General features: G+C 56.5%; 1 protein-coding gene across 4 annotated transcripts in view; it reads right to left on the minus strand.

The window, feature by feature from the left end:
- Window positions 1–874: 874 nt before the first annotated feature.
- LAMB3 (laminin subunit beta 3) overlaps window positions 875–12086 on the minus strand; it is a 190872-nt gene continuing 179660 nt past the window's right edge. For all 4 annotated transcript variants that reach the window (XM_086342261.1, XM_086342260.1, XM_086342259.1 and 1 more), the window contains 7 exons: window positions 11638–11835; window positions 10941–11085; window positions 7030–7237; window positions 5593–5734; window positions 5023–5199; window positions 3901–4054; window positions 875–1358 (listed from right to left, as the gene is read on the minus strand). In XM_086342261.1, the coding sequence (XP_086198387.1) occupies window positions 1222–1358; window positions 3901–4054; window positions 5023–5199; window positions 5593–5734; window positions 7030–7237; window positions 10941–11085; window positions 11638–11835 (1161 nt within the window). In that variant the 3' untranslated portion in view covers window positions 875–1221. The remainder of the gene's footprint in view (window positions 1359–3900; window positions 4055–5022; window positions 5200–5592; window positions 5735–7029; window positions 7238–10940; window positions 11086–11637; window positions 11836–12086) is intronic.

Here is a 12086-nt window from a genome sequence, read left to right on the forward strand (position 1 = left end):
GCTCAGGGGCTTCTGGGCTTTGCGGAGTGGAAGACGCATGGAGAGCTGGAGGTCAGGCAGGACCTGGCGAGGGCAGGAGCTCTGAGGGGTGGGCCAGGCACCCATTGTCGTGAGCTATACACATCGACTCATTTTCCTCTCCAACAGCCCCTTGGAAGTAGGCGCCGTTGGAACCCAGACAGCCCGGCCCAGCATCCATCCTAATGCCTGTAACAGATGAACATGGGTTTGAGGCTCAGCTCAGCCCTGCCTGCCACATCTGTGAGCCTCTGGGGCCTTGGTCTCCTCGCCTATCAAATGGGAACAACACTGCCACCCATATCATGAAATAAAATGCACACGCTCCATAAATACTGTGATCCGTAACGACCACGCGGTTAATGTAGACAGAACACCAGCATGGCGCCTGAACCACAGTTAACACACAAATATTCGTGCCGCTTGCATATCTGCCGACACGCACACACACACACACGTTTATAGCTTCTTTTTAAAATCCCAAGAGACACAAAGTCTAGTCTTAGTTCTGCCTCTTGGAGCTGTGTGATTTCGAACAACTTCCTCCCCATGTCTGGGTTTCTATTTCTCCATCTACAAATGAGAAACTGGATAGTTGTTCAAAGATGAAAACAGCTCCTCTGGCCTCTTAAGGAAGGAATTCAGTCAGTTCCTGGAGCAAATGGGCCCCGTCTCCCTCAGTCTGGGTGGTGCGCCAGCTAGACTGGGCAGAGAGTGTCAGCCTATGCTTCATATGCCACCAGGCCTTGGGTTTGAACAGGGGAGCACCCAGGGACCCCAGACCAGAGACAGAAACAAGCGAGAAAGGTTTATGTAACAGGGAGACAGACTATTTCCCCTCTTTGGACCTCCAGGCTCCTTTCCCAAGATTTTTATTGGACTTTTCCCTTGTGCAACGTTTTGAGTTACAATTCTGTGTGGGCCCAGGACTTCAGCCTCAGTGGAGAATGAAGGGCAAGGACCCTGCCCAGCCAAGCGCCCTGCACTCGAGAGCCGCTGGTCATGGTGACACGGGCCCGCCTCCACGGTCGCCGTCCCCCAGCTGTAGCTGCCCCACCGGCCCAGGCTCAGCTGCATCCTGGGGATGGTTCCGGCTGTGCTTTAGGCTGCGTAAGAGTCTCCTGGAGCAGGAAAGAACTGCCAGCCAGCCAGGGCCCCGGGAGCCGAGAGGGCAGACGAGGGGGCGGCGGGCGAGGCCCCGCCTCACTTGCAGGTGGCGTAGTAGAGCACGCGCCCGTTGATGTGGTTCCGAATCTGTTCCACGCGCTGCTCCAGCCCCGTCAGGTCTGCCGAGCGGAGCACGATGGCCTGGCTCCCCTGAAGCAGCTCTGACTCCATGTCTGAGGGCCGAAGGAACAGCCGGAGTGGGGAGAGGAGCCAGTGAGATGCACCGAGACTCCCAACCTTTCCGTCCCCTCCCGCCCACCTGGAGCTGCACCTGCCCGAGAAACCACCTCCACCCCGAGGGGAGCCTGGCCCCCCAAGGCAGCTCTCCCCAGCCCCTTCTCCCACTTTTAGAGAAACCAGGCCAGGACTGGACCCGGGGGTCCCCTGCCCCTATGGTTCTCCTCGGCTCTAGGCGGAGCAGTCCCAGGCCGATGCTGGAGGCCCCTGGCACCAAGGTTAGACACTCGCTGTGGTGGACCCGGTCAGCTGCCATCCCACCAGGGATCCTGGTGGGCACCAGGGCAGAAGAGCTGCAAGGCTGGATTCCTCCCCGTTTTCTCTCCCCGACACTCCAGATACACCTAGCCCTGCCCTGCTGGTCCATTACGCATCCCACCTCCCAGGTTATGTGTGGAGGATGTGAAGGACTCCGAAGGGATCTGGTCCAGCCTGTCCCTCCTGTTGTCCTAGGCAGCTCGGCATTCATGGGAGCTGGTACTCAGCCTCAGCCTCAACTTCCCAGAGCAGGGTGGCAGTGGGGGTCACTGCCTCACAAGGCTCCATCCTCAGGCAGTCCTCATTACAAAATCTTCTCATTAAGCCAGAATCTGAGCATGTCTTGCTTCCACCCCGTGGTCCTGGGTCTGTCTCCTGGGCTGTTAAGACTCGATCTGCTATGCCTCCTACACGGCAGTCCTTCACATGTCTGAGCCTCATCTTCCCCAGAGGAAATCGCCCTAGTTCCTTCCTCCATGCCTCACCTGATAGAATCTCTAGGCCTTCCCTACTTCCCAACTCTGCTCACCCCCGCCCTGAGCCCCGATGTACACCGGTTCGTCAATATCTCTTCTGGAGATGTACTGGCCCCCACTGAACCCCATCTCCCAGGTGAGACTATCAGTGGAGTGTAGCAGGGGTTATTACCAGGTTGACATTCAGCCAGTAGGCCCCCATATGGACCTATGGGCCATGATAAGTAGTGACATTTTATTAGCTGCTCTTCTCCTCCTCCGTTCTCATTCCTAGGGGCTCCCTATGCATGATCTTCCCCATAACCCTACAATTAAAGGTAAATTCCAGCAAGCAGGTAAATGCTTGCTTCAGTGAGTTTTTCCTGGCTGGTAGTAGGCGTAAGACACACCAGTTACTACATATTTTTAATATTGCCCTTGAGCCATTACTCCCCTTATTTTGGCTGCTTTGCATTTATTAGCTCTTCTGTCAGGAGCAAGGCACTTCTGGCTTATATCAAAATTCCTGCATCTTTTTCAGGTGAGTAACAATTTGTAAGCATTTATCACTTACCAGTCATAAAGTTTTTAGCTACATTAGCCCCTGAGTAGCCCGGCCTTACCTGAGCTATACTTCTGAGTGCAGACAATGCCAGGTTGAGAGAGAATGTTTCTCTTCACTTAATTGTATCCTGTAAGCTTCAGCCCATCCTTCTGAGACTCAGAATGCTAGTTCTGTCACCCAGTGTATCTGCTACCTGCCATCCCCAGATTTGATTAGCACATTCTCTGTCTTCATACAGAACGCTGATGGACAAGGGCAGGGCAGGCACTGGCCCGGGGCTGGGCTCCTCCATCTGGGTCAGCCCCTCACACCTCCTGCTTCAGGTGCAGCTGGCCACAGCCTCGAATCCACTCACTGTCGACTCACCAGCCCACCTTTGTCCATTCCGTCCGTCTGGCTAGCCAAACAGAATTTTGTCAAAAGCTTTCTCCAAAATTCAAAGAAACTCTGGTCGTGGCATTCACAGGGCACCCCAGGGCCGTGACCCCATCATCGCATCCTAAGAGACTGAGCCTGGAAGCCCCTGTTCGCCTTTCTGGGGAGCCTCAGAACGCTTTTGAAAGCTCCATTCATTACGACTTGCTGGCTGGTTTCCTACTGCCTCCAGGGCTGTGTCTATCCCCCTCCTCCTGGCGTGCGGGTCGGCCGTGGGCACCAGCCACGTGTCTCCTTGCTCCTTCGCTACCACGAGTTTCGTCCTCGTCAACTCTCCTCCCCAGGAGGGTGGTCCTGCCCATATCCTCTATTTCCTCCCTAACCACCCTGTCCTGATGCCCCTCCTCCTCCTCACAGCCTCATCCTTCCAGGCCCACCTCAAATCTGATCTTTTTTGAACACTGCCGTCACTGAACATTTCTCTCTGACATTATGTATCCTCTGAGCCCCTCAAGCGCCTATTATTCAGGCTTTCATCACAGATCTCCTTGTGCTGTTAAATGCAGTTTCATGAAGCTAATGGCCAACAGGAAAAAATGCCCCCCTCTGAATTGCAAGTTCCTCAAAGGCAGGCCTAGTTTTGCGAACATCACCACATTGCTCACAGCCCCATTCTAGGCCTTGTCCCTGTTAGGCACTCAGGAAATCCCAATTGCTCTCACTCCCCTAGTACTGCTAGCTCCAAAGGGTGGGCCTCAGAAACCCTGGGTTGGCAGCAGCCTTCAGGGATGCCCCGCGGTCCAAGGCCCTGGACCACTCCCTCACCTCTCATCCTGTCCATCATCTCCATGGTCTCCCCAAACAGTTCCTCCGCCTCCGTCTTGACACTCAGAATCCGGCTGCCCTGTTCTCCCAGCATGGAGCTCTGATCCAACCGGTCCTTCAACTCAGCGTATTTTTGCTTTACTCTCTCAAACCCCTGAAAAAAAGGAAAAACCATTTCTGCATCACCATCATCACCATCGTCCAAAGTCCTAAAGGCCTTTGGCCAAAGGAGTTGATATCACCCACATCTGGACACGGAGATGAGGTGCCTTTTAATATCCCCCATGGGGTGGGTCTGCTCTATAAAAGCCCCTGGGCCACAAATCACACCTTAACTTCTGTACTTCCCTCCATCCGCAGCGCCTGTCGCTTCCCAGCTCACTGCCAGCACAGGGCCGGATACATGGCTGTCACTTAATAGCATGCCTGGCAGCTTGGCCATTGTACCAGGACCACCGGTACCCTGGAGATGTTGAGAACGGCCCTCTGACCTTCTCTCTGATCTAATTCTGACAGCGATGGGGCTCAGGTTGTGCTAAATCAAGAGTGCCTGTCTGGGCTGGGAAGCCACAGACAGAGGATAAGCTCTGGGTCGGGTGTCAAGAGCCCTGCTTTGTAGACAAGCGTTGTGCCTGGACAAAATCCACTTTGTCTGTGAAAGGAGAGGAACTGGACCAGCTGTTTGCAACATCCCCAAAGTGGCTCCACCAAAAGCAGCCAAAGGTGTAAGAATCCAGAAGCTCCATCTACCCCCCACCCCAGGTATATTTCAGAGTAACTGGTACTTAAAGTGCTTTGGTGGGGGAGGTGCTTCCCAGGTGATGCTAGAGGTAAAAAACCCACCTGCCAATGCAGGAGACATAAGAGACAGGTTCGATCCCTGGGCCAGGAAGATCCCCTGGAGGAGGGCATGGCAACCCACTCCAATATTCTTGCCTGGAGAATGTCCATGGACAGAGGAGCCTGGCGGGCTACAGTCCATGGGATTACAAACAGCTGGACAGGACTGAAGCGACCATGCCCATGCAAAATGCTTTGGAGCCGTGGTCTTATCAAGTGTACAGAGCCCACTCCTGCTCCCACTGACAGTGCTTCCTCGGGCTCTCTCTGCCCTCTTCGTACCTCCTGCGCGTTCAGCGCCTCCTTGCTGGCTTCCTCTGCCAGCTGTCGGGCCTGGGCTGCCTGTGCCTGCTGCTGCCTGGCCCGGCGGCCAAGCTCCTCCATCCGTGCTCGGAAGCCCCCCAGCTGCTGCGTCATGCTGGTCACCAGTCTTTCTGCTGGTCCCAGTACCTGCTGAACCTTTGTGGAAAAAGAGAGACCAGGGGTTTGGGGTGGGTCTCATAGGCAGCGACCTTCGGTCTTCTTTCCAGTTTTTGGGCCACAAAAACTGATGCCTCCAATCAGGGCATCACTATCACCCCCATCCAATCCCCTAACTGCCCCCAGCATACAAGCCTCCCAGCCTTCACCGGCTCAGCTGACCATCCCCCCTTACTCCTGCCGGAGCTCACAGGCCACCCCTGCTTCTGCATCAGCCACGAGGCCAGAAAACTAAAAGCTCGAAGCCAGGCCAAGGCTTGTAGCCCCTGATTCTTTAGGGCCCCATCTCAGCTCCCAGCCAGGTCCCTTCCTGACATTATCTCTGTCTCGCGCCCAGGTCTAAATGTTCATTCCCCCACGTGGGACACTTACCTCAGCGACCCTGTCCTGGATGAGCCGCATGGAGCGGCGGGTGCCCCGCATGGTGTCCTGGGCCTCCTGCAGTGCCAGCGTGCCCTGCCGCAGGGCCCCCAGGACTTCCTCCACCTGGCCCTCCACCGCATGGGCCCGGCTCCTGGGGCGGGACGGGCACAAGGGACAGCGGAGAATTCACTCAGGGAGAGCTCTGAGTGAAGGCGCTCTCCAGTCCCGGACAGTACCTTCTCCAGCCAAGGAAAGAGGCTGAGAACTAACTCAGTAGTAGCTTTCCATTCCAGGACCCTAGCAAGCCCCCCTCCCCATGCCAGATGGAAGGATATTCCTGGAAGGCGGAAACCAAGCCTCTTTACTGCTGTCTCCTCTGGGGACCAGCGCAACACACTGCAGGAGCCCAGGCCATGATTATGGCTGAGTTTAATAAGGTGCGCTTTCCCCAACCACGTGATGAAAGTGATGAACACCTCGTGATGAAAGTGAAAGAGGAGAGTGAAAGAGTTGATTTAAAGCTCAACATTCAGAAAACTAAGATCATGGTATCCGGTCCCATCACTTCATGGCAAATAGATGGGGAAACAGTGGAAACAGTGGCTAACTTTATTTCTTAGGGCTCCAAAATCACTGCAGATGATGACTGCAGCCATGAAATTAAAAAATGCTTACTCCTTGGAAGAAAAGTTATGACCAACCTAGCAGCATATTAAAAAGCAGAGACATTACTTTGCCAACAAAGGTCCGTCTAGTCAAGGCTATGGTTTTTCCAGTAATCATGTATGGATGTGAGAGTTGGGCTATAAAGAAAGCTGAGCTCCAAAGAATTGATGCTTTTGAACTGTGGTATTGGAAAAGACTCTTGAGAGTCCCTTGGACTACAAGGAGATCCAACCAGTCCATCCTAAAGGAAATCAGTCCTGAATATTCATTGGAAGGACTGATGATGAAGTTGAAACTCCAATACTTTGGCCACCTGATGTGAAGAGCTGACTTGTTTGAAAATACCCTGATCCTGGGAAAGACTGAAGGCGGGAGAAGGGGACGACAGAGGATGAGATGGTTGGATGGTATCACCGACTCAATGGACATGAGTTTGAGTAAGTTCCGGGAGTTGGTGATGGACAGGGAGGCCTGGTGTGCTGTGGTTCATGGGGTCCCAAAGAGTTGGACACAACTGAGCAACTGAACTGAACTTCCCCAACCACAAGAGCTGAGGCGGCCCTTGGGGACGGTGTCCAGTATGGAAGGCGGGGCCACACTGAGTGAACCTGAGCCTGGACGCTGGGTATCACTTGACCATCTGCCACCACAGTCAGCACCCCTCCTGTCTCCCAGGACCCCCCTGATTTATAGAGGTTCCTCTCTTGCTTCCAGCCACACAGCCAGGGAGCAAAACGCCAGCCCAGTCCTGGGAGAAGAGTTCAGGACGCCAAGCCATACCTGGCCTGCTCGGCCTCGGCCTGCAGCCTGCGAGCCCGAGCAACATCCTGCTTGGTCTGGGACAGCACCAGGTCCACGTTGGGGAGCCTGGCCGCAATGGCCTGGATCTCGTTCATCTTCTGCAGGACTGTGGCCGAGTCGGTGGGCAGCCACAGGGCCAGCACAGCCTCGCTGACCTCCTGGATGGTGGCTGTGTCAGTGTCGGGATCTGGAAGACAAGCCGCCCATTGGACTGGGGGAGCCCAGCCATGTTCCCCCAAGGTCATAGGCCTCCCCCAGGCCCAGCGGCATCCGTGGCATCTCCGACTAGCCTGCCCACAGAGCTGCCGCCCTCTCCTCCCAGGCACCCTGCTCTGAGAATTTCCGGGCGCCTTGCTGTGGGAGGAGGGGTGTTGGCACAGCTGTGGCAACTATGTGGCACCACAGGAAGTTGCAGGCTGGAGAGAGGAGGCAGTGCCAGGCAGCTGGCCCCGAACAATGCCTGGAGCGCAGACGTAAGCGGCCCCGGAGTGGGGACACCAGCCAGGAACTGGAACTGCTTCCTTGGCAATAAGACCCCTGCCACGTGCCCCCTCCACCTCGGGCCAGAGTGCTTGTTTGTGCAAAGGCAGATGATCATCAGGGCTTTGCTCACACATCACCTTCTGAGGGAGGCGGGCCCCGGCCATCTGATTGAGGGTGGTAATCTGCACCCTCTGCCAACGTTCCCTCTCCTCATACTCAGCTTCATCATTCTCCCGAACGTTTATCACCACCCACATGCCGAACAATTTACTCGTTTGTCAGATCTTCCGTCTGACTCCCCACTAGAACGTAAGCAACGTGAGGACAGGGACTGCCATTCAGCCACGGCTATAGCCCAGCCCCGAGCACGGTGCCTGGCACTCGGAGGCACTCTGTATACAGCGAATGAGTGGCTTAAGGGGCTCCAGACCCAGGCTTCCCCTTTTCTACTCAAGCCACCTAGGCCAAGTTAGCTAGCTTCTCTGAGCTCAGTCTCCCAATCTGTGGAAGGAGCTGATAGGAAGGAGCTGATAGAAATTATCAGGAATTTCACAAACCACCTCCGGGTCAGAGAGTAAGATCAGATGTACAGAGGTGGCGTCTCCTTCCCCATGGTCACTCTACAGATTCCACTGGTACCGCTGTGGGAAGGAAGAGGGCATTGCCTATCCAGATGGTTTGCCCCGTGACTGGGACTTTTCTGGGGGCCCCAGGTCTAGCCTTATTCTGCAATCAAAAGCTTCCTCACCAGGTGGCTACACAGGTCCCAGACCAAATCCCCTCCCCGTGCCAGGTGGAAGGACATTCCTGGAAGGTGGAAACCGTGCCTCTTTGCTGCTGGGTTCTTACGGGACCAGAGCAGCACATCGCAGGAGCCCAGGGCATGACTGCAGCTGAGTTTAATCAAGTGAGATTTTCCCCAACCACCTGCTTTCACAAGGACCTCCCAGTAGAGACCATCAACTGCTCGCCTAACCCAGAGTCCTACTCTCAAAATGCGGCTTAGACACGCCTTCCTAGACAACAGCCCACGGCTAGCACACCCCCACCGAGCGCCTGCCCTTCCTCCATTCCGTTTCACTTCAGCTGCACCCGAGGGCTTGGTCTGAGTCACACAGTTTCGTGGGCTTCTGAGTCTCAGGGTGGGCTCAGCAAACTTTCACCGCTCTGAGCAGCAGGACGTGGGGCGCAGAGGCTGCAAACCAGATGGACTTGGTCCCTGCCCTCGTGGAGCTTGGAATCTAGCGGGACCAGGGAGCGCAACCCTGGGTGATGGGGCCAAGCACGGGGTGTGAGGGCGGCACCTGCGGAGGGGCATCTAACCACTTAGGTGCCCTTGGAGGGGCGGTTAACCCACTCTGACGGGTCCAGAGAGGCTTCCTGGAGACTGAGATACTTAGAGGATGCTTAGAGGGTGGATAGGAATTAGCAGGTGCAAGGCAGAGCAGGGGAGAGAAAGCAAGAAGATGAATATGAGCAAACACAAGGAAGCAAGTGTGTGTGTGTGTGTGTGTGTGTGTGTGTGGCGAGGTGGGGGGCCTCCATCTCAGAGTGCAATGATCTAGAGTGTGGACCCTGGAGTTAGGCGAGCCCTACCCACACCCGCTCCAAGCTGGGTGCCCGTGGGCAGGCTTCTTAACCTCCCTGTGTCTGGCGTCCTCATCTACAAAGTGGCAGGCATGCAGGATTAAATAATGTAATCCACGTGAGGCACTTTAGAACAGTGCCTGGCGCTTAGTAAGAACTCCGTACACCTGATTTACTATTTTTGCCACTCCCGTTGAAGACCTGGGAAAGACGGGGTCCCCTCCCTCCTCCGCTGGCCTCACGCTCTCCCGCCCTCGCTGGGTGACCCTGCGTGCCCACAGCAGCTGCTACGCATGCCGCTGCAGTAGGAGCCTGGACACGAGAACCTTGGAGACTGTAAGAACTGCCCTGGCTCCTTCCCATCCTGGCTGAGGCCCCTCTTCTCCTCTCTGCCCTGCGTCCTGTCCCAGGACTCAATCTGAGTTGAGGGGGCAGCAGGCATCCCACAGCCCGGCAGCTCCCTGCCCATTCACAGGAGCTGGGGCAGCACCCCAAGGAGAGGCTCCCGACCCCCTCTCACCTCTGGGGTCGATGCAGGAGGAGGGGGTCAGCCTTACTCGGCTTCACTCGGGGGCAAGGCCTCCTTATCTGGGAGGCTGAGCCCCAAACTCTGGCCTGCCCCTTCGTCCACTGTTAGGCCCCACTGGCCAGCATGCACGCGGCACGTCCCCATTCTGAGGATCTCCAGGGGGTGCTGACTGCAGCCTGGCCTGGGGCCACTCGGGGCACATCAGGCGGATCCTTCCTGCTTCTCTCCAACCTGCCACATGCACTCAGGAGGGAGCTCTGGGCTCTTGGAGCCAAGGCACCCCAATAATAGCAGGAGGAAATACTGTTACACCAGGCCCTTGGCTCCCAGCCAAGCAAATACCCTGTCAGGGACCAGAAATATAGTAATATTGGTTCATATTCTTGAGGAACCTTTCATTTTTCAAAACACATTTTCCATCAGTTGCTTGATGCCCAGAATAAACTTGTAAAATACTCTCATCTCGGTTGGCAGAAGCGAACATGGAGGCAAAGAGGAAAGCAACTTGCTCAAAGTTCAACAAATTTCCTGAGCCCTGTGCTGGGATCTTTTGCCACTCCCCAGGGCAGCTCAGGAGTGCCTCGGGTTCCTTTACTCATTCAGCCAACACTGGGTGCTTTTTCAGGGACACAGTGAACAAGACACACAGCCGTCCCTGGCCTCTTGGAGTTGAGAGTCTGGTGCGGAGACAAGCAACACCCTCGTTGACAGAAGAATTCAACAACCACAGGCTCAGAGCAGTGAAGGGCCGACTCCAGAGGGGGCTGGGGGAGGGGGTTGACCAGAGAAGGTGATCAGGAAAGTCCCCTTGAGGGAGATATGTACACTCAGACCTGGAGGGCAAGAATCAGTCGCCTTGGAGACAGCATCCCAGACGGAGAAAGAGAGAGAGCACCCCTGAGGTTAGCGAGAGCTGACCTGTTCAAGGACAGTTTGTGAGTCAAATAGAGAGCTGGCCTGTTCAAGGACAGTTCGTGAGTCAAACAGCCGGGCTCCAAGCCACATCCAGGAGGTGACAGAGGCTGTGGAATGAAGGATGTTAGGTATGCATGGAATGCCACCCCACCTGCACATGTTTCAAAGATGCTTCAGGCTGTTGGGTGGAGAAGAGGCTGGAAGGAGATGGGAGAGGAAGCAGCCACCCAGGTGAAAACGCGGACTGGTCAAGGGTGAGGAGGCGCTGATGGAGGAATGGGAAGTAGGGGGTGGGGGATCGGGGGACAGCAAACAGGGCCCTGCGGGCCAGCAGGCATGGACACATTAGCCCAAGGGAGGGTGAGGACCGGCTCACCTGAGAGGAACTCCCGCACCTGCCGGATGAGGAGCCGCGTGCGTCTGACGTCCTCCTCCATCTGGGAGCGGCTGGCGCTCACCTGCGTCTCCAGGCGCTGAGTGTCCGACTGGACCTGCGAGGCGGCCTCCTCCGCTGCCCTGATCTGCGGACACACGCTGTGGGTCAGCGGGGGTCAAAGTCCCCAAGGGAGCCTCTCGGCGGCCCCCATGGAGGGGGTGGGGGTCTGCAGGCATTGGCTACCCGGGATCCACCTGGGAGACGTGTAACTAGCTTTGTTTGGCCTCACAAGAAGTGATGTAGAAACACTGGCCTCCATCTCTCACTTGCCGTGATGCCTGCCGCCTGCTAAGTCACTTAGGTCATGTCCGAGTCTTTCGTGACCCCATAAACTGTAGCCCACCAGGCTCCTCTGTCCATGGGAATTCTCCATGCCAGAGTACTAGAGTGGGCTGCCATGCCCTCCTCCAGGGGAGACTGAACCTGAGTACCTTATGTCTCCTGCACCAGCAGGCGGGTTCTTTTCCACTAGAGTCACCTGAGATGCCCCACTGGCTGTGGGGCCATGCGGGCAAGTCAGCTGACACCTCTGGGATTGTGTCTCCTGGCTGCCAAACGGGAGCTCTGACTCGCCCGGGGGCTCTGTCCCCTCTGCCTCCCCTGACTACGGGTGCCCACCGCCACCCGCCACACCTACCATCTGCCTGGTCTGCTGGAGCTGGGTGCTGAAGGCCCGCAGCTGCTCGGCCACCTGCCCCGCCGTCTGCAAGGCCCCACCTGCCCTGGGGAGGGCGCCTCTGCAGCGGGAGCCACAGGCCGTGCGGTTGTCTTGGGGACAGAGCTCCCCAGGGCAGGCTCCCGGGGTGCAAGGCATCTCCCTGGAGCCCCCACAGAGCTGTGGAGAGATGGGGGTGTCAAAAGGGGTCCCCAAGGCTCTGCAACAACCACTCCCATCCCACACCTGGGAAGCCAACAGCCAACAGACGTCTCTGTGGCAACCGGGCCCCCAGAAACTGGTTGGCTCCGTCGCTGCTGAGCAGCCCATGCAGGGGCTGAGGGTCAGGATGGATGGGGTGGTGGTGGGGTCTACACAGCCCCGGTGGGAACGGTGGGGCAGCCGTTGGTGTGTGACAAGCCAGGCCAGGG

This window comes from Bos grunniens, chromosome 16, assembly GCF_055505025.1.
Source record: "Bos grunniens cultivar Pamir isolate PY7600 chromosome 16, Bosgru_T2T1.0, whole genome shotgun sequence".
NCBI classification, from domain to species: Eukaryota; Metazoa; Chordata; class Mammalia; order Artiodactyla; family Bovidae; genus Bos; species Bos grunniens.